This window comes from Octopus sinensis, linkage group LG11 (genome assembly GCF_006345805.1).
Source record: "Octopus sinensis linkage group LG11, ASM634580v1, whole genome shotgun sequence".
Lineage (NCBI taxonomy): Eukaryota > Metazoa > Mollusca > Cephalopoda > Octopoda > Octopodidae > Octopus > Octopus sinensis.
The window spans coordinates 63,174,484-63,198,056 of record NC_043007.1 but is presented as its reverse complement, the minus strand read 5'-3'; the positions used below and the strand labels follow the sequence as shown (position 1 = coordinate 63,198,056).

Genomic DNA, 23,573 nt, shown 5'->3' with positions numbered 1-23,573 from the left:
TTACAACTAGATGCACCTTGTATCATTAATCTCAGTTTTAAAATTTGGAGTGGAACTTATGTCAACTAGATTGACTGAGGAAAGTGGAACTGTATATGGTTCCCTTTATCTTAGATCTCTGTATTTTTACTCTTAATAGCATGAAGTTAGTCAGTTAACTCTTTAAAAAGTATTATGCCTCTTCATGCTTGCACCAGCTGCAAATATTTAATGTGTGTTTCTGATTTTATCTTACAGAAGAACTGAGTGAAGAAGAGATGCTCCAGAAAGCAATTTATATGTCTATGAAAGCAGCAGAACCAATGTGAAGCTATTGTGGTTGAAGAACTAGGACAGTCAACTCTGTTGTGATATTAGTAACAGAAAGTGCTAATTGTACACTACACCTCTCTTTTCTTCATTTCTCTCTCTCTTACAGAGTTATGCAGAAAGCTGTATCACAGTTGGTTGTATTTTCTGTAAACTGACTCTAATGCTATGGGAGCAATGCCTATTTATTGATGCAATTTGTACTTTTGCAATATAAATATTTTTTTACCTTTCACCTTCTTGTATGTTGTACTAGCAGTCATTTCATTAATTAAAAATAACCATCAGCCTAATTATGAAGACCAAGTAAGATAGATACTTGGCTTATTTGATCATCTGTACACTCTCCTACAAATATTGTCCTTGTATTTAGTCAAAAGGGTTCATTATTAATGTTACATATAGGAGAACTACATCTCAACTGGTTTCTGGTGTCAATCTTTTTTTTAAATTTTTGCTTTTTCATTCAGTCCCTCCTCTTCTTGTTCCCAGTTTATCTTAACCAAAAGCATTCTTTAGAAATTAACAAGTTTCAAGGAATCTTATTTGAGAATATAACTTTGTTTTTATATAAAGTATAGTATTGTTTTTTTTTTTCTGTTGAATTCTTTTTGGACAAATTTTCAAGAAGATTTTTAAAATACCAAACCACTACTTTAATGAACATTTATAAGGATAAAAGTAGTTTTCAGACTTAGTTGTAGAAAGAATGTAGGGCTTTGTGTTAATTTTTGGATATACGAGATGCTTTACACTTTAGTTATTTAGTAATTGGTACTATGATTAACAACTTTTAAGTATTTGAATTTGAGGGCTTTCGCTTTGAGAATGTTATAGTTGACAAATATTTAATACTTGATAATAGCTTGAATTTAAATACTTTCCACTACCTTTGCTGGCAATACTGGTGCAGCTGTAAATAGTTTCCAGTCTTTAATATTAGAGATTGATTGGAACCTAAAAACTTTTGTAAGAAAAAAGAATGTCACCTGCTAGTGAGCTAACTGCTATTCCAAACCCTTCTCACTCTTGTGACATAAAATTGCTTATTTCCATTACACTGTTTGTTGAATGCAATATATCAGTCTGTTCTTGCATTGTCATTGGTCTGTTGAAGTAGGATGTGATGTGGAGAAAAGGCATATTTCTTTGTTAGTATATATAATAATTTGTCAGAATATTTTTTGCCACTAATTACCATATTCCCCCTCATAACCTGCTACATAGGAAATTTTCTTATTTCCTCTCCTGATTTACTGCAAGCATTGTGGTAAATCAATTTCAGAAGGGTCAAGACAAAAATAGAAATTTCATAAAAGAAGGGTAAAAGCTATAAGAAAGGTGAATGTTGTGAGGCTATAGATGGAAGTGGCATTTTCATGATTTACTCTTGTGAAAGAAATGTAAAGTATTGAATGTTTAAAACAAGGAAGAAAAGCTTAACTACCAAGACACTCCTTTATAGTCATACTAGAAATGTAGAGTAATCAGTTAAGGGATGATGTATTGAGTGCTTTATGCTAAAAATTCTGAATTAAGTGAACTCTCCCTCTTAGTTGTGGAAAGAAAGCAAAACACTAGCAACAATTATTAGCAACTCTCAAAGAAAAGGAGAGCTATTTCAACAATTTAAAAATTTTATTGCACAAAGATAATTTACAGACCTATGAGGAACAACTGACATTTTTATTTACAGTATTCATAACATAGTCACTTAACTTATTTAATTCATGCAATTGGTCTTTCATTTTATTTTGTAATAAGCAGAGTATTAATATACTTGGGATGTACAAAAAGATTTCTACTTAATAGAGCAGACCACTTCATGATGTTTCTTTATAACTGCAAATTGCCAATCCAACAAACTCATTGTAACTGTCAAATATTAAAGCAATTGCTTTGTTTTGTTGGAAAAGATATTTCAGCTGATTGTACTGTCACCTCACTAAAGCACATAATCCTTAGTGAACCCTTAATCTCTGTGTAACTGATACTTTTAAACTACTTTTTACATAAGACAAGATCCTCCAACTTTCCAATTAGATACATTAAAATTGCTGTCAGAAAGTGACTGCTCCAGTTGGTGTCTGTAACATATATATCCTTCTGTCAAGCAGAGAATCCTAAATTTCTTTTTAGAAGTTGGACTATCTCATTTTGTTTTTACTGAAATATATTTTGTTTTGTCAGGAGAGTTTTAGTATACTCTGTCTAGTGTGTGACCAGTGCTTGTATTACAAGACCTAAATGATTGATAATGAAAGAAATATGTTAGTCCACTTCAGGAGTGAACATACTGACAGATGCTAAAGTGATCTGTTGTCCAATTTAACACCAGCACCTGTCTCTTGAGTGCCTTTAATGAAGTTCACTCTATTGCAAGCATTTGGGCCAGGTCTCCTATCTAAGAATAATCTCCTCTCTTCCTCTTACCAGTATCAGGTTCCAAAAAGGATAATGGGTGCTGGTTTTTTTTCCCTAAAACATTAAAAAAAAAAGAAAGGAAATGGCCAACACTTCAGCATTAATCATGAGCATTATTATCATATCTGGAAACTATCTTATATTCAGGACACTAAAAAGCAGATTTATTTGTATAGGTTAATAATGTATCTAACTAATGTTGCAGAGCATTGTAATTTTTTTGGCATCAATCGATTGACTATGTTCAGATATTTCAGCTGATCAACACCTGACCATTCAATATTTTCTAAGCTGAGAATAAAGCATCATGGTTATCTAAATAGAAAAAGCAGGTTCTTTAATCACACCTTGCCATCCTAAATAAAGGATAATGAAGCCTTAGTTACAGTCTGAAAAATAAAAGTCAGAAGGTTACAGTTAGAATACCCTTTGCTCATGATCTGCTTGATCAAGGTTGATTTGGGGCTAAACTTTACTGAACTGATAGAATTGCATACCAACAGCCAAACTGCTATATAATTTATTTTGCTCACACTTGATCATGTTCTTCTACTCTCATTAATTGTCCTCAATCCTCTCCCAAAATGCAATCTTTGTAGGCTGCTCCTGTTGACAGTAGGATGCCACTGTGCTGATTAGCACTCTACTCAAGCCTTTTTTTTTTTTTTTTTTTAATTACTGCTATGATGATTTTGTTGTAACTGTGAGTATATGCTGATAGTTCTTTAGAAATATAATTCTCTATTCTCTATTTTTCATCTAAGAAATCTAGTTTGGGCCATCTGAATAAATGCCAGGAATTCTGAAAGATAGTATCATGAATAACTGAGGAATTTGTCTTGAAATGTTGGTATTCTCAACTCACACTTCTCTGTTTCAGTATTAAAACTACTGCATTTTTTTAAAGATATTTTTGAAAATATTTCTTTGTGACATTTTACCCCTGTTATATAAGACTAGTAATATTATTTTAATCTTAATAGACTCAAATTGCCAATGCTACTTAATACATTAATTTTCACTTTATTATAAATAAGGTTTATTTTATTTTAAAGACAATTTTGTCTGAGTATTTTAAATATTAAGACAAATGTAAATTCTATACAATAAATATAATTGAAATGAAAAAATTTAATTATTTATACAATTCTACTGGTGATGTTTTAGTTTGCCATTTCTTTTTTTTTTAATTTTATTTTTAAAAACTTTTTTATTGTATTTTTCCACAATTTGTTTGAAATTTTGAACATATGCATATTGTTGCATATACTTTGTAAGGCACACCACATAACCATGAAGCTCAAGTTAGAATTTCATTATTTGCAAATTGAGGGGCAAGCTAGCAGAATTGTTAGTGTTGGAAAATGCTTTGTGGTATTTGCTCTGGCTCTTTATGTTCTGAATTCAAATTCCAACAAGGCCATTGTTTCATCTTTATTGGCTCAATAAAGTATCAGTCAAGTACTGGGCTCAGTAGCATCAACTAATGCCCTCACTGCAAAAAATGTTGACCTTGTACTTAAATTAGACATTATTTAAAGATGGTTAACTAGTAGGATCATTAGAGCATTCGAAAAAATGCCTTGCAGTACTTGTTTCAGCTCTTTACATTTTGAGTTCAAATCCTACTGAGATCATCTTTGCCTTTCTTTCCTCCAGCTTCCATAAAATAAAGTACCAGCACTTTATTTTGCTGGGATTGGTGGTCTCAACTAATACCTTCCTTTCGAAATTTTTAAGCATGGTACTTATTCTATCAGTGTCTTTTGGCGAACCACTAAGTTATGGGGATGTAAATACACCAACATCAGCTGTCAAGCAGTAGTGGGAGACAAACACATGATGGACTACTTTCAGTTTCTGTTTACCAAATCCATTCATAAGGTTTTGGTTGATCCAAGGCATGTGCAAGGTAAAGAAATATAATTTTGCGTGGATGTCCGTACAAAAGGTATGAACTTATGGTCATATGAAACAGTTACATACCAGCTTAACTAGTTAGTTTGATCTCACCTTCTGTAGTATACCTGAATACAAGTCTAGACTATTTATAAACATAAATCAACTGTTATTTAAAAGGTATGGCATTTAACTTATAAAGCAGTTTGTATTTGTATTACAATGTTCTGCATGTCTTGTTTTAATCCTCTGCTAAGTCAATGATGGGAATGTTACTATTTTTGAATTCAAATCCTATTGATGGTCTTGGTGCTGGATTCACAATGGTATTCATTCCTCTGGGACTAATATTAATTACATTATAAATAATAATAGATACTGTTAGTATATCCATTAATTGATTATATTCTCATTTTGATAGAAAAAGGGAGGCTTGAAAGGTGCATAAAAATGATAGTTTCACTGGTTACTTTAGAATATTTCAAACTGCCTGTTGCACTTGCTTCTTTTATGAACAAAGCTACTATGGGTTACTTGACCTGCTGTAAATGGCACCCAAAATACCTCAGATTAAACTCTGCCAGCTTAAAAAACAAAGGACACTTTGGATACATACATAACCTGGAAAAAAGATGGGTGGGTCATGTGTGAATATTATGTAATATTTTATTTGCTGGTAGCAGTGTAATATATCAAGTGTATTTTATTTTCTGTTTAACTGTGCATAATCAGTTGACATTTGTTCTATTCCCAAGCATTAATAACTTGTGAAAAGAAATAGAGATTCAAAACAATATAAATTTGTTTCACAGAAGCCCTTCTACTGAATAGTGTTCATATTATAGGCATTATTTTTTTCTTAGTCATAATAGTATAGGTAGTGGTCTGCAACTCTTCCAGGAATCATAGCGGTGCCTGTCAACATGACATATAGCATGTCTTGGACATTTTAAACCTGGTGAGTTCATCTCTTGATATTTCTGAATACAGCTGATTTCTTCGAGAGAAAGTGTGTCTGTAAGAGAAAAATAATCGTCTCCCATTATTTCACTTGTACTTTTATTGACCTTAAAAGGATGAAATGCAAAGTTAACCTTGGTGGAATTTGAACACAGCTGTAATGAATATCACAAAGCATTCTGTTCAATACTTACACTCTGCTAATTAGCTGCCTTAATCATACTAGTATGTATACATGAATATTTAATATGGTAAGGTAAACTTCAGTTGAAGACACAATCTGTCTTCAACTCATAATTTATTCCCATTCAAACCATTGCACTTTATGTAATTCTGTGAAGCGAGAAAAAGCATTAGCTCTATCTGGTTAATTTGCTTTTTGCTGTTTATTTTTTTCTTTACTATGGAATGATTCTTCAGTGATACCCCAAGATGGGTTAAGAATGAAACGGGAAAGAACATCTTAGAATACTGAGTCATTGCTAAATGCTTCTGCTTGATATGCTGTATGAAAAACAATACAAGCTAGCGCAGTCTCCCTCTATTGACAGGTTTTTCATTTGGAAATTGTGTGCAAGTTCAAAAAGTATTTGATGTGAAATGCCTAAACTGAGTGCAGCTGAACTGCAGATGCAACTTTCTGAGAGTTTATTGCCACAGACCTAACAAGGGTTAACAGAAATTTTGTGTGGGTAATATTATCCATCATTGCATTACACCTATATTTTCTTTCAGCATCACTAATTTTCAAATCTGTATAATTTTAAATCTGAAATAAGCATTAGAGCTGTGTGATACTGTTAAATGTTTTGGTTTAGCCAAAACAGATGCATGAAGCTGGGGCTTTCCTGCACCTAGTTGATTAAGAGTCAAGTTAGTGACTATTATCTTCTGATATTTAGAAAAGTGAATTTTGTGGAAGTTTTGAAATAGATTTCTGAGTTTCTCCTTTTTTGATGCCTTGTACATCTCATTTTTTCTCTCTTTTTATATTTTCTTGTTTTATAAAATGTCTATACTAATCATATCACTTCAAAAGTGTATGTCAACCCAATTACCTACATGCTAGAAATTGTAGGACATCTAACCAACTAGATTTGTATAATCTTTATATACATATTCTGCAATCTCAGCGAATATGACCTGGTAGCTTGTATCATGCCTTCACTAATTGTTTTGGGTGCTTATATAGTCATGAGCAGCTATAGATATCTTCTCCCTCTCACCGTTAACCTAGTGGATTATCAAAGATGTGATAGCTGGAAGAGAGAGCAGTTTTTTAGCTGAGTTGATTGATTGTAAACCAAACACCTTAACCACTAGGTCACATGTCCTCACATGTACATAAGGAGCTGGTTTATTAAGTCAAAGTATTGTAGATGGTGATGTTTTATAAAGTAAAGTACATTATTCATATCAGTGAATTTAAGAACATAAAATGAAAACAATTCAAAAAAGAAACAATCTAACAAGCTCTGCAAATGGCCTGAAACTACAGAATCATCCAACCCACACAAACTTAATGGTAGCACTTAGTATCAAAAAGAAGTTCCTTGATCTTAAAAATGAAAGTAGCTCTGTTGAAATATTGATGTTATACCCATTATAAAAATAAATAATGGCATTTTTTTCGATTTATAGCATTCTCTAAAACCAGACAAACATTTTATTTTCTTAAATATTTTATTAAAAAATAAAAAAATTTGTTTTGTTAAAGCTCAATGTTGATATCTGAACCATGACCAGTTTTCTTTTTCATTTCAATTTCATTCTTCAGTTTTGGTCTCACTGTTTGGGTATGCCAAACCAAAATCTGAAACCATAAAGAAATATTGTCTAAAACGAAATGTTAGAATAATAATTTTATAACTTCCAATTTCTGTCAGAGATAGCCTTATGGGGGCCTCTCTAGCAGTAATAACAAATATGTCTCTAACTTCCATCAAGGATATGTTTGGAAAATTACTAGTTGCACACAACTGTGCAGTCTCAATTCACTCCTGTTACCAACTCCCACCCCTCATCACTACCTTTTATAAAGGAGGTTCAAGCACTTGTACATATGACTGCATGTGTATGTTATATCTGCTTATGTATGAGCATGCGCATAGGACTGTAATGGGCATATGAGTATGTACACATATGTATAATATATGTGTGTATATATATATATATATATATATATATATATATATATATATATATATATATACACACACATATACATATGTTGCCAGTGGCTCTCGTAGCCACTTGCTGGCAACTTTTTTCTACTGTTCTTACAGCTTTACTGCATTTGAAATTTACTTTCTCATCTGTAAAATACCAAACACATTTAGCGCTTCCAAAGTTTGTTTACAAAATGTTGTCACATATATAAATGTATATATATATATATATATATATATATATATTTTATTCTTTTACTTGTTTCAGTCATTTGACTGTGGCCATGCTGGAGTACCACCTTTAGTCAAAGAAATCAACCCCAAGACTCATTCTTTGTAAGCCTAGCACTTATTCTATTGGTCTCTTTTGGCCAAACTGCTAAGTTACGGGGGACATAAACACACCAACATCAATTGTCAAGCAATGGTGGAGATACAAACACAGACACACAAATATATATATATATATATGCTGGGCTTCTTTCAGTTTCCATCTACCAAATCCACTCACAGGGCTTTGGTTGGCCCGAGGCTGTTATAGGAGACACTTACCCAAGGTGTCATGGAGTGGGACTGAACCCAGAACCATGTGGTTGGGAAGCAAGCTTCTTACCATACAGCCACTCCTGTGCCTATATATATATTGCAGATGACAATATAACAATCTATGAAATGTTATACAAGTGCATGGGTATATATATGTATGTATCCTGTGGGTCCACATGCATGTATTAACATCTTATATGTGACTGTGTATTATATATGTTCATGTCTCTGCCTTATATGAATATATGTTTACACATTGATAATGATGATAATTTATAAGTATATGTTATTACAGTGTTCTTGGTTCTTTCTGCATTGCTACAAACATTACTCGGTGACTTAATAATAACAATTTTCTCATTCCTCAAGCCTTATCTACTCACCACCCCACACAAGCGGTTATGTACCCCATGAAGGCTTTAAGGGACTGAAAGAAATTGTAATTTTGATCTATGTCACAACCAATTCTTACTGCCACTATACATAAGGACCCACTACAAGCAGGCAAGCAACAACAAAGATTTTCTTTCCAGATGCTGAATATGTTCCCCCAACTACCCTCCCAAGCTTCCCAGGTCCACAAGCTTAGAGCTGCTACAATCAACATTGGCACAATGAAAGGTAGGTCTGGTGAGATTGTTGAAATGCTTGAGCAGAGGCATAAATGTATGCTGCATACAAGAGGTATAATGGAGGGGAGCCTTGGCTAGACTGCTTGTGGGCAAGGAAAATAGATACAAATTTTTTCTGGATGGGTGTAGGTATTCTTGTTGAGAAACGAATAAATAAGTTGACTGAGGTAGGCAGGATGGGTAATAGGATTATTAAACTAAAAATAGTCTCTTGTTAAATGTAACAGTGTTATTTATCTCTTCATATGCTCTAGATGTCAGACTGGCAGATATTCAAAAAGCTTTTTTTACGTATCCCTTCTGTGGACTACCTTGGCTATGAAAGATTTCTGTGATCATGTTGGAAAGCACTGATGAATTTCATGGTGTGCATGGAGATTATAGCTTTGGTCGTAGAAATGATGGAGGAACAAGGCTCTGGTGTTTTGTAAAGCAAATGGCTTACTGGTTTGCAATACCAACTTCAGGAAACCTACCAGCCATTTGATCACTTGGCAATCTGGTGGGCACACAAGCCAGATTGACTGCATTCTCACCAAAAACAGCAACAGGCAGATGCTTGTGAATGGAAAGTCTTTCTCAGATGAAGAATGTACAATTTAACATAGGTTAGTGGTTAGTGACTTCAGACTTAGGGCGAGAAGGATCCAGAGACAAAAACCAATATAGAAAAGGAGATTATGGAAGCTCAAGGATCCTTCAAATGGACAAATTTAGATGATGTTCTTAAAGAAGCATTTGATGAGAAAGAGGAAGAGATAGAGATATGACATGGAAGTACAGGATAATCTATGAAGGTGACAGGACAAATCTGGTTGGAGCAAAGCTTCTGCCAGGTGAAGGATGAACATGGCAGTAGAACAGTGCCATAAAAGAGCAGGGACAAGTTTGGAAAGAGTAGTAAAGAACCATATCAGGTAGCTAATAGGAAAGCTAGGGTAGAAACAGAAAGGAAGAGGTTTTACCATGTTTACAGTGTGAAGATGAGAGACATGAAGTGTTTAAAATTGCTAATCAATGTGTCAGAGATGTGGGAGAAAAATAGGTATGGATGGATAATAGTTTGCTTGCACTTAGTGACTCTGAAAAGAATGAGGCATGAAATCTATGGAAGGCAATTAAATGTGGAGAATGAATGGGAGAAAGGGAGGCTCCTCCAACCAGCTATCCTAGTTGATAGCCGTATGGTAGATAAGGCAATTAAAGATATACAGAGAAAGCCTCTAGTCCACCAGGAGTCACAGCAGAGATGCTTAAAATACCTGGTAGAGTAGGATATGGTCTAGTCACCTATATAGTTATTCAGGAAGGCATAATCTTTAGTGATTGGTGTAGCAGTCAGCTGATGCAAGTGTAAGAAAGACACCTGAGATAGAATTTTAGAGGTATCAAATTGCTAGACCAAGTGATGAAATTTATGGAGAGAGTTATAGCCCAATTAATTAGGAACAGAATTTGACTAGATGAAATGCTGTTTTGCTTTGTGCTGGGGAGAACACTATTGATGCTATTTTCATAGTCAGGCAACTGCAAGAGAAGTATTTAGCTAAGAATAAGATGTACTTGGCATTTGTTGTCTGGAGAAAGCCTTCAACAGTGTACCTTACTCTGTGATATGGTGGCTTCTGAAGAAGCTTGGGATAGATGAATGACTTATGAAAGCTGTACAAGCCATATACAGGGGTGCGGTTAGTAAGGAAAGAGTTAACCATGTGACATTTAGTGTACAGGTAGGTGTTCACCAAGGCTGGGTCCTCAGCCCAATTCCTATTCCTCATCATCCTCCGTGTCATAACAGAGGAATTTAAGACCAGCTGCCCATGAGAACTACTATATACTGGTGATCATGCTCTTAAAGTAGAATCTGTAAAAGAACTAGAAAAGAAATTCCAGGTGTGGAAGCAAAACCTGGAACTGAAAGGCCTTAAAGTTAACTTAGCAAAGAATAAGGTTCTACTAAGCAAGACAATGGACAGGACTCTACCCACTTCAGGTAAATGGCCCTGCTCAATATGTAGGAAAGTTGTGGGCAGGAATTCCATTTGCTGTAGCCAGTGCAAACTATAGACACACGAGGTGCAGTGGAATAACAGGAAGGTTTGCAGAGAAAGTAGTGTTTGCATGTGGAAAATGCATAGGAGCCATAAAGTCTTCAGATACACAGGAAATTGATTTTCTCAAATACCTTGGAGGCTCTCTAGAGGTAGTACCTAGTACCTAGGTGACCTAATTAGTAGTGAAGGAGGATGCAATTGCTAGAATAGGATGAAGAAAATTCAGAGAGCTTTTATCTCTAGTGGCGACTAAATGTCTCTCTCCAAGTGGAAGGAAAGTTGTATGATGCAATGCTACATGGTGGTGAGGTGTAGGCCCTGAATGCAGAGGATATGTGAAAACTGAAGAGGAATGAAGCTAGTATGCTCTACTGGATGTGCAACACAGAATACTAGTGTCTTGAGAGAAAAGTTAGGTATAAGAGGAATTAGATGCAGTGTGCAAGAGAGAAAACTGCACTGGCTTGGTCATGTGATGCATATGGATAAGGACAGCTGCATAAAGAAGTGCAAATCACTTAATGTGGGTGGAAGTTGTAGAAGAAGGAGAACCAGGAAGACATGATTTCAAGACGCTGAACCTTATGATGATGACAAAGAATTGAGATATCTGGTGCCTAGCTGTACTCAAGAAGACCTGCTCACCACAGAAGTGATATCCTAAAATCACTTTGGTACTGCTTGTCTGTGAGGGGCTCTGCTCCACCTCCATCTCCACTGCCCCATCAATCTTTTCCCTCACATTTCATCCTCTAATGCTCATCACTTCTCTATCATCTGAGCTTGGTTACTTTCTTCTATACTCCAAATCATTTTCATTTTCCATTATGTTCCCCTGCCGACTGTCTTCACCAATCACCTCTCTCCTGTACTATTCTCCATTAGTAACACCACTTATCTACAATCACCCTCAATGCCCTCACATATCTGCTGCTCTTAAGCCTCTCCTATATTTCTCTCTGCCTTTAGCTACAATCACCTCATCCTGCCTACTCAACCAATCCAGACCTCTATATCACCTCACCTATTCTCACTACCCACAAAGTCCCTTGAGGTCATGTCCCACAATGTCTTCATCGTCTCTCTCACTATTGCTCTCCTTATCTTACTCTGTAACTCTCCTTTCTTTTTCAACTGGGGTATCTACAGTAAGGAAAAAAATCTTTGCATAAATATTTAAAAAATGAAAAACCCTAACCTTAGTACATAGGTCAGCTTTTGGTTCAAGGTCTGAAATAGTCACTCCTAGATGTTTAAGCAAAACAGATTCTTGATAACCTCGAGGTACTTTGTATGTAAACAGTGCGTTTTTATAATGAAATATCCTTTCCAAATTTATAGCAAACCCAGCCATATCCATTGCAAATGGTCGTTTTGGTTCCCAGTGTGTAAACCAACCAACAACCTAAAAGAAAAAAACAACAAAAATATATAAAATAATATAGTGTATATATAAAATAATATAGAAATCTGTTTTTATACTGAGACTGTAGATACAACAATAGTTTCTCATTGCATTCTCAAGACCCATGAGAGAATTTGAGATGAGAACTGCAAACAAACTTGATGATCTAGTTTTACAGTGCTACTGCTACCTCATTGTATTGGGTACCTCACCTGGTTGGTCCCTATTTACAGCTTGGGGATTGGAATATTGAGAATTAAAGAGCTTTGTCAGACAACCCGACTGAAATAGTAGCTACACCCTTCAGGAAAAGCAGAGCACATTGGATTATATTGGATTAGACATTTTCCTAGCAAAAGACAGGATGGACACAGCTAGAACATCTTGATTATAGGTCTGCTTCATTAGGATTGATTTGAGACTAAATCACAACTAATAATAATAATCATCATCATCATTTAGATGTACTGGGGTTGATCTGTTTGACTAAATCCTTTAAGTTGGTGCCCCAGCATGGCCACAATTTTTGAATTGAAGCAAGTAAAAAATAATGATGTAAAGGCATATTGGACAATGTTGACTAATGTGTGTGTGTATATATATATATATATATATATATATATATATATGCACAGCAGGATTTCTGATTTCCAAAGCTGTAATACCTTTGATCATAAGTCTTCTTAACAAGGACTAAACAATTTTATTCACATAAAATAACTGCAACATGAGTTGGATTGTTGACCTTAAACTATGCAAACAATTGTCTATAACTTTTGATTAACTTCAATGAATCAGGGTATCTTATATTTTGCTACTGTAAATTCTTTAATCCTTCAATCATAGGTGAGCAAAATGAAACAGGAAAGTGGATGCCATATTTCTTGATTATTATACTATGGCCAAAATGGGATTCTTCTGAAGGATCTCTAGAGTAATGTTACTTGATAGGATGAATAGCTTGGAGATCAGGGAGGCTCTCCATGTTGAGCTGCTACTTTTCCGTATTGAGAGATCAAAGCTGTGGTACTATGGACATGTAATTAGAATGTTGCAAGAAAGAATCACAAGACAGATTCTTGAAGCCGAGTCAACCAGCAGGAGATGTAGAGGTAGACCAAGAATAAGATAGTTGGATAATATCCATAGTCATAGCTGGTCACACTTGGGAATCCTGCCTGAAAGTTTAATGATGGTTGCTTCTGATAGGACCCTAGGGTGAAGGTACCTGAGGACTCCACTCCACAACCCTTCCAGAAATAGTAGGCAAAGAAGCTGCATAGATGGATATAATTGTGGCAAGCCTATCTGCTACACTGCATTCTATTATTATTTCACTGAATCACATACACAACCAACCAGTAAATAATGAAATGTGTAGTGTAGTTTTGAACTTCACTGAAGCATTGTATATACAAGGGAGATGGTTCTAGGTATTGTTCTAGAACATTTTCATCATAGATCTGCTCAAGAACACTAACAACAATCTAAGCATATGTCCTATACTCTCTAGAGTTGATTATTAACATCATTGTATTATACAAGTAAAATATTTAGAACCTCATATTCCATCAAACATGCATAACAGCATTTTTTAGTTGACAAAAAAAAAATATATATACTATTTACATTTACAATACATTTTACTTGATTTGTTCTCCAATCATCATGAGATGTTTTATTTGTGGATATGTATAGTTACAGATTGGATTCAAACTCAAAGCCTTTACTTCTAAATTAATTGTAATGACATTCCAAGCCACAAGGTCACTGATGTGGTCTGGTACTTTACACACATCCAGGAATAAGTTAATTGATGATGTAAATGTGGAACATTTTTCAATTAAAAATCAAAATAATGATTTTTAAAGAGAAGGTCAGTGGTTTAAAAAAAATATCAGGTATGGAGTATTTTATGGCCAGAAGGGGGAAAACAAGTCTTTGGGATGCTGTTTTAGCAATATATATGTCATAAAAGACCAAGTGAAATGGTAAAACTTAGCATTTATAGATATTTCAGAGTTTTAGCTGTGTGTTTATGTGCAAGATGTTTCATTGATATATGTAATAATTGTATGTTGGTATTGTTGAAATCATTGGTGGATGTTTCTAAGTTTCTGTAATGTAGGCATGTATGACATTAGGGTTGCATGTGAATGATATTATTGTATAAAATGCTAAGGAATATGTGCAATTAAAAGTACAGTTAGAAGTAAGAGAGGGAGATATGATCAAATTCTAAGGTACACCAAAATTGGTAGAATGTGGACTGCAGAGAGACCCATCAAGGCACAATACCATAGAGAACTTCGACAAAAAAGAAAAAAGTCTTCTGAGCTAAAACAAGGTAGGCAAGTGTAGTTCATTGGCAGGCAACCTTATCAATTTCTCATGTCAGACACAGTTGAAGGTTTTGCTGAATCAAGGGCAATGATTATACTTTTACTGAAGTACATGAATCAATTAATGTGCAATACAGGATAGGAAGAGACATTTGATTCTACAAATGGTCAATGAGCTGGGAAAGAGACTTAAAGTGATAAGAATGTTTCTGTCACTTTTGACTTGGTTAGAAAGACGGCAATAAGAAGAGAAAGGAAGACTAAAGTATTTGGTGAAGATAAGAGTTACTTTTTGAAGCAAACTGAAGAAATGGAAGATTCACTGTTAGGATTAGATGCCTTGTTGGGTTGGTGGGGTTGGAGAAGTTTTTGCACTTAGAAATTGTATATGTGGCTGTGAGATAGAGTTGTGTAGGAGCAGTTTTTCTGTGTATAAATATGCAGTGTAGAGACAGAGGCAAATAAGGTGGATTCCTCTATAAGAGTGTTACTTACAGTTCCACCTTTGTTGAGTAATAGCAGGTAAAAAAAGATTCTGCAAAGTTAGTTGAAATCTTGGCAAAAAACTATAAGACCCAGCTGCAATTAGAAAAATCATAGAGATTGCAAGCTGTGTAATGTAAATGAAAAGTGAGACATTTGTTTGACTATTAATTAGTGGTTAAGAGATGTGTATGGCAGTGCAAGTTAATGACTGTGACTTGGTTTCATTCTATTTCTTTTATTACTATTTATTTAGTATTATTTTTGGAAAAATAAATTTTAAAAATGTCTGAATTACATTATCTTGTTTCTTGATATAAATCCAATGCATGTAAAAGCATTAGAACACATGAATGTTAAACAGTCCAGTTTTGTAAACACTTGGTATGATACTTCAAAAAGTCATCTGCTAAAGATTTCTTTTTTCTGTATCCATTACCTAAACCAGTTACAGCTTACCTTACCATTTTCAATTATGGGTTTCTCATATCGAAGACCACCCACCAAGCCTACAGGCCAAACTGACACCACTTTAGTATCACGCATCTGGAAAGAAAAAAAGTATTTTCCTTGTTGAATACGATAGCAACCATACTCATTTGTTTATTTAAATACTTTAGAGAGAAGAGAGTGCAGCATGTATAACTAGAAGAAATGCTGCTATGCATTCTGATAATTTGGCTAGCTCATCTCCTTTAAATATTATTTTCTACTACAGGCACAAGGCCTAAAATTTTGGTGGGAGTGGCTAATCAATTACATCAAACCCAGAGCCTAACAGGTACTTATTTTATTAAGCTGAAAAGGATAAAAGGCAAAGTTAACTTTGGCAGAATTTTGAAATCAGAATGTAAAAATGGACAAAACGCTGCTAAGCATTTTGTCTGGCATACTAACAATTCTGCCAGGTTGCTGCCTTTAATAAATATAATAATCCTTTCTACTATAGGCACAAAGCCTGGAATTTTGGGGGAGGGGATAGTCGATTACATCAACCCCAGTGTGTAACTGATACTTAGTTTATCAACCTCAAAAGGATGAAAGGCAAAGTTGACCTTGGTGGAATTTGAACTCAGAATGGAATGACAGGCAAAATACTGCTAAGCATTTTGTCTAGTGTGCTAACAATTCTGCCAGCTTGCCACCATATAGTAATGATGATGATAATAATAATAATAATAATAATAATAATAATAAATGCCTTGATGCAGTATCAAGCAGTGGCTTTCATGGTTTCTGATCTTAACTGATTGGAAGTGTAAACATGTACATGTTTTGTTTTGGTGTAAAAGATGGGCTACAGCAAATATTCTGCCCAACACCACAGATTTCCCTATCAGTTGCTTGACCATAGCCAATTGGGCATGTCGCTTACGGACCAACAGCACATGCATCTCCAATCATAAGCAGCAGTAGTAGGGGTGCATTGTAGCCATGTATTGAAACTGATTCTTTGGGGTTTGAATAATTGACCTTTGGAAACATGAGTGTTTCATTCATCATCATTAACAACCTTTATTCAGTGATGTTTTGAGTGGGATAGGCTGCTTGACATGAAGAGAATTCTAACTGGGCCCCACTTGCAAGGTCATGCACTGTTTATCTTGATATGAAATCACCATGCTGCGCATGTATGGTTGTGATGCATGTGCTTCTCAGATGGCTGGTCATGGGGGAATATTGGGCTTCGTATATTTGTACCCGAGTGTCACTTTGATGGCATGCACTATTCTCACTCAGCAATAATAATGATTATTTCAAATTTTTTCCACAAGGGCAGCTTGGGGGAGGTTGGGATGAGTGAATTACATTGACCCTAGTGTTTAACTAGTACTTATTTTATCAACCCCGAAAGGATGAAAGGCAAAGTTGACCTCAGCAGAATTTGAACTCAGAATGTAAAGACACCAAATACCACTAAGCATTTTGCCCAGTATGCCTTATAATAATAATTCTTTCTATAGGCACGAGGCCTGAAATTTGGAGAGGGATAGTTGATTACATCAACCCCAGTACTCAACTGGTACTTATTTCATCGACCCTGAAAAGATGAAAGACAAAGTCAACCTTGGTGGAATTTGAACTCAGAACGTAGTGACAGGCTAAGCATTTCATCCAGTGTGCTAACGATTCTGCCAGCTTGCCACATAATAATAATAATAATAATAATAATAATAATGATGATTTCTTTTATAATAATAAATAATAATAATAATAAGAGAAGTAACCTCTTCAAAGACTTTCAAGGAATATGTATTATCATCATCTGCAAAATAAAGAACTCCTTTCTGTGTGTTAATGTCAATATTTTCCCGAAGCCAATTAAGGGCAAGGTTTCGTTGAAGCACCCCACGAGGTTTTAACCAGTTAGGGTCTGTTGGTTTCAGTTTATAATTGTCAGGTGTTTTTATATTTAAATGTGTATAATTTAAGTTGCTTTCTTTCAAAAAATTGGTCACCAAAGTAGTTTTTGTAGAAGAATCTTCTACTATAATCCAATGGAAATTGGGGATATGTAAAAATGTTTGTGAAAGTCTTGTGAGCTCAGCTTTCTGCACTAAACGTGAGTAAGTGGGAGTGATAGCAAAAATTGTGATCATTTCTTTCTGTCTATTTTGTTTCAATGGCTTATGTACAGTTTTAAGAGCGAAAATATAATCATCTCTGTCTTTCAACTTCTGCTGGCAGTCAGTTAACAAGCTTAATTTCCGTTCATCAATAGAAGTATTTTCATTGAGGAAAATAGCTGAAATGACAAAAGAAAAACTCAAGAAACACAATATATCTTGTCATGGAAGTAATTCCTCTCACTAAATCATTCAATAATAAATTGTATGCATAGCCTGTTTTCAGTTAAATTAGCCTAGAGAAAGAAGCCAATAAAAACACCTTATTTATTCAAATATACTACACACTTTTCTCCAGATTTTTAAACCTAAAAGTCAAAAAGTTTAGGGTAGTGTACTATACATAAGAACTTAAATGACACCTTTGCAACACAAATGTAGAAACAAATGAAAAATACAATAGGTTAAAAGCCCAATGTATTAAATGTATTATATGTTAATATTTATGGTTGAATTCCCTTTGAAACACAGTAATAAAGAGGCTACTTATTTTCCCCAACCCAAGTGTGAGTCCATATTCTGGACAGTATGACTTGTTATATTATTGTCCAAGCAAATTGATTTGTAATGAGGAGGTAAAATCAATATGTTACATTTTTCTATGCTAATAATGAGATTAAATATACTTGCATATAAGTTGCAAATTTTTTACTTAAAGAGCACAAAAAGTTGCCTCTAATTTATCTTTTTAATCTTGCTCTGAGTTGGAAATTCATAGCATGCACTAATACATATACATAAATATGTCCCACAAGCAAATGACCAAGTATATGTCACTATGTAGTGCATATGTAAATATTGGAATTGTAAGTAAACACAAGTTGATGATGTCATGCATGCAAACAAACACAAATGCTTATGGAGAGTTCAATTTTGCCAGTCTTCATACACATTGTGTAACACATATATCTGTCTAAACTTTTTGCTTGTATATGCACAGATATGTTGGCAGCAGTGTTGGAAAACATAAACATCAACTCTTTATTAAAACATCAAATTAAAACATAAACATCAACTCTTTTGATGCCCACATGCTTGAGAACCACCCTTGATACAAACTTCCTGATTTAAATGAATCTAAATGAGAACTTTGCATCAAACTTTCATGTTAATTTATGTTCCAAACACCAGATTAACAGAAATGTTATTTCACTAAATTCTTCATTATTTTCAAAATTATTTGAAAAAAAGGCAGTGAATTTCAACAGATATCATCATCATTTAATGTCAACTCTTCCATGCTTCCATGGGTCAGACAGAATTTTTTGAAGCAGATTTTCTATGGTTGGGTTCCCTTCCTCTCACCAATCCTAGTGTTTCCAAGCAAGTTTCCTCATGTTTTTCACAGTACACTAGAAACATCACTTCTATGAACACCTTTACAGAGCATACTAGGTACATTTTATCATGGCTGTAACATTAATGAGGTTACCTTCTATCAGGATCCTTACTGTTTTGTGGTGTTGTTTGTTTCTTCAGAGTAACATTATTGTAAGAGTGGGCAAAAGAGAGGACAATTGCAGAAGATAAAACTAGAGTGGGATGGGAAAAGAAAGGAGAAACAGGGGAAACAATATGGTTGGGGTGATAGTGAGGAAAAGGAGAAAGAAATTGTAGATATAGTGCCAGAGGAGCAAAGAGAAGTAAAGGCAGGGTATAATATGAAAGAACAATAATGGTATTGGGAGAGGAGTGATGGTAGGCACCAAAGAAGGGTAAATGGGAATGTAATTCAGATTCCCACCTCCTTCCTCAAGCATCATGATTCAGAAAGATAGTGGGGAGAAGAATAATAGGATATAGAGTTAGAGGAAGGGGATTCAATACAGATCTAATAATGTCTTCTCATTTCACAGATGGCATGGTACATTGATAGGAGGAATGGTAGAGTAATGAGAGGATATTGAATAGATAAGAAGGTGGGTGAGTAATGGTGACTTAACAGGTACAACTGGGCAAAGGTCCAGATATAAATATATGTACCCCAGCCTCCATTATTACATCCCATGAATTTAATGAAAGCATTTACATTCTATATTGTCTTTTCAATATTTCTGTAATGAAGGCTGATGGTAGTAATTTAAGTTTGAAAGTAAAGTTAAAAGTTCACTTTTAACTGGTAAAGTTCAGAGGTCACTTTCTGTTGTGTGGACACCCCCAGATGATAAGTAAGCTAGTCCAATATGTATAAATAGTGAATGTGATAGCTAGTCATAGAAACATCGCATAGAGTAAGCTGGAGCCGTGAATGGACTAGACGTCGAGTTCTGTTGAGTCGAGTCGTCGGAAGTGAGAGTTCGGTAGTTGAGTAGAGGTACATTATTGGCGAAGGCACGCCATCCAAACGTGTGATATAACACTTTCAAATTTGGTTTTTGTTTTAATAAATCTGACCAAACACTTCTTTTTAGAAAATTCAATGCATGTTATTTTTATTAGGATTTCATAGCCTTACATAATATGTATCATACACAAGTGCATATTATAGACAAATAAATACAGCATGAAAAAACAATAGAAAGTAAATAAGATGAACTTACTCAGACCTAAAAGAGATGATCCTATGCATATAGATAAACCAAAGATCATACATCTGATTATAAATCGTCTGTTTTTTAACTCACAATATGAAGACATAATTGAGAAAATGGACCTGAAATGATAAGATTTCATTTGAAAAATCAATGATAAATTAAATGATAAAAACCTTTCATCAATATATTTTAGTGATTGTGAATTTTCCATTGGTCTTAAACCAACTGAATTCTTTCTGGTGAAAGGGACATGTAAACAGCTGAATAAGATTTTAGCTTTTACCTTACTATCGAAAGCAACCAACTCTGAGAATTCTGTTGTTAAGAATAGGTTGTGTTGAAAAAAGCCTTTAACTGACTAAAACTTCATTAGTTGTTGGCTGAGACACAATACCTGACATTTGGCCTCCCAACTCACCTGAGTACAACCCCCTTGACTTCTTTGTGTGGGATGAAGTGGAATGAGAGACCAACAAATCCAACAGCAACACAAAGGACAAGCTGAGGGTCAGGATAACTAGGGCAATCAGGGACCTAAAATGGGAGACAGTGACGAAAGCCTGTGGCCAGTGCTGAGGTTGCTTGGAGGCTGTCATCGAGGTCAAAGGCAGATACATCGAGCGAGATCAACAGAACATGTCATGAAAACAAAGTTGACAAATGTCAATGACTGTCTTTCATTTCTAATATTCTGCAAAAACATGTGTAGGCATGGAGAAATGTTATCTTGCTTGGAAACATATAAGGGTTGGAGACAGGAAGGGCATCTGCCTCAACAAACTTTGTCTGGGCCATGCAGAATTATAGTGATGATGCTATATATATATATATATATCATTAACATCATCATTTAATGTCCATGTACAATGCTAGCATGTGTTAGATGATTTGACAGGATCTGATGGAGTCAATGATGACTGCTTTGCACTCTAGTGTCTACTTTGCATAGTTTCTATGACTGGATGTCTTTCCTAATACCAACCGTTTTACAAAGTGTACTGGGGACCTTTTTTATGCTACTAGCACTAGTGATGTTGTCATGCAAGGGAACAACTTTATGTTAGGCAACAAGGAACAGAGAGAGAGAGAGAGGTAAAGTAGGAAATTAAAATGCCAGAGCAGAACAGACTTCTAGCAGTAGAAATTTAGGAATAATCGGGTGGAGTTGGTGATGAGGGGTCAGGGTGGATCTTCAAGGTAAGCGGTAGTAAGGAATGAGTGGGGCAGAGGGGCCAGGTGTGAGTTGGGGGAGTAAGGGATGTCTGATAGTGCAGAGCAGTAATATACAGGAAAAGGACAAGAGAGACGACATACTGTTGGGTAGGTTGCAGGCGTGGTGGTGTGGTTAAGAAGCTTGCTTCCTAACCATGTGACTTCGGGTTCAGTCCTACAGCATGGAACATTAGGCTAATGTCTTCCATTATAGCTTAGGGCTGACCAAAGCTTTCTGAATGGATTTGGTAGGTGGAAACATACATATAAACATATGCATACATACATACGTATATGTGTGAGTGCGCGTGTGCTTGGGTGTCTTGACATCCCGTGTGTGTGTGTGTGTGTATACACATATATATATCGTCATCATCATCATTTAACGTCCGTTTTCTATGATGGTATAGACTGGACGGCTTGACAGGAATTAGCAAGGCCAGGGACCGCACCAGGTCCCATAATATATATATATATATATACACGTATGAGGAGAGAGAGAAAGGAAAAAGAAAGAAACGCGACTAAGAGAGATTGACAAGTAGATTGTCAAATCCACATAACAAAGAACATTAGTTACAATCAGTTTTATAGACATTTGGTGAAAGAAAAGACAAACAGATAAACAATGATCAATCGATAGATAGATAGATAGATAGATAAAACGATAGACACATTTTCGAAAGCGATACGCAGATGATACACGTTGCGAAGTTGTTCCAAAGAAAATAATGCACGTGAAATTACGATTTTCAATTCAGAATTTAAAAGCGACGCAAAACAAGAATATTTAGGGCAAATATGATGTAAGAATGATAAAATTAGAAAAAAACAAACAAACAATTATTTTCTTAAAACAGTAAATAAGCATACCTGGAATCGGTGGTGACATAGCAAACCAGAAAAATACGGTGTCAATGAAAACTGGTTTCGAATAAATACATTTCCTCATTTTAATTTTGTCCAAATTCGGGGCTGTTGTTTAGCTCTGATTGAACAGACTTGTGGTCAAAAGGCGATCCAGATCTATGTTTAGGCAAACATTACCTAGGACTACATAATCTAATTTGCCATTTTTAACATTCCTAGTTAGATTGGTAGCTTTCGACTATTTTCCTAACTCAGCTTTTTTAACCCAAAATATTTTATGCTATCATTTATAGCTTCCAGGCAGCTTAATATGATTTGTTGATGTACATACATACATGCATGCATGCATGAACACACACACACACACACACACACACATACACACATACATACATACATACATACATACATGTGTGTGTGTGTGTGTTTTAGCAGACTCTGCTAAAATGAATTCACAAACACACATATACCATTCAAAAGTACATCCTTTTCCTCTGATGATATTATGCTCATGCTGCATAAATTGTAAATCTAATATTTATTGAGTATTAATAGAAACGGCTGTAAGTGAAGATGACCAATTTGCTGTTAATAATTAACAATTGGTTTTAGCGAATGTGCTAAATTGTATATATTCTTGGGTTTGGTCTCAGCACATTGGTGTCTTCTGCTATAGCTCTGGGTCACCCAATGACTTCTGAGTGGATTTGGTAGACAGAAACTGAATGAAGCCCATTATATATATATATATATATATATATATATATATATATATATATATATATATAACGAGAAGGTTTACGAAAATAAACAAAAGACGAAGGCAGGTGGAGTACAAACAAACAATGTATTAGTATGGCGCTCAGGAATAGAAATAAAACAGGTCTTTTACCTTTCGAGCCTACGCTCTTCGACAGAAAGATTCACAGAAAAGAAACAAGGAGAGAGAAAAAATTGCTAACGATTCAATGTGTGTGTGTGTGTATGTGTGTGTGTGTGTTGTGTGTGTGTGTATAGCGGAAAAGGTGTAGCAGAAGATGTCGAGGTAGCAGATGGAATAGGCATGTGGACGACATCAAAGTAAAACAATGGGAAAGCATCGGATTGT

At 35.0% G+C, this 23,573-nt stretch overlaps 2 protein-coding genes across 2 annotated transcripts in view; one reads left to right on the top strand and one right to left on the bottom strand.

The window, feature by feature from the left end:
* LOC115217045 (ataxin-3) overlaps positions 1 to 2,841 on the top strand; it is a 31,742-nt gene extending 28,901 nt beyond the window's left edge. Inside the window, exon 7 of the mRNA XM_029786611.2 lies at positions 238 to 2,841. Coding sequence (XP_029642471.1) covers positions 238 to 308 — 71 coding nt within the window. The 3' untranslated portion in view covers positions 309 to 2,841. The remainder of the gene's footprint in view (positions 1 to 237) is intronic.
* A 4,399-nt stretch (positions 2,842 to 7,240) lies between these two features.
* LOC115217391 (galactosylgalactosylxylosylprotein 3-beta-glucuronosyltransferase 1) lies at positions 7,241 to 22,811 on the bottom strand. Its single transcript, XM_029787069.2, has 6 exons — positions 22,469 to 22,811; positions 20,390 to 20,502; positions 17,451 to 17,968; positions 15,682 to 15,768; positions 12,191 to 12,397; positions 7,241 to 7,405 (listed from the first exon to the last, which is right to left on the bottom strand). Exons 2-6 carry the CDS (start codon positions 20,484 to 20,486, stop codon positions 7,304 to 7,306), a joined length of 1,011 nt encoding a protein of 336 aa, XP_029642929.1. The 5' UTR covers positions 20,487 to 20,502; positions 22,469 to 22,811; the 3' UTR covers positions 7,241 to 7,303.
* Between the last annotated feature and the right edge of the window lie 762 nt (positions 22,812 to 23,573).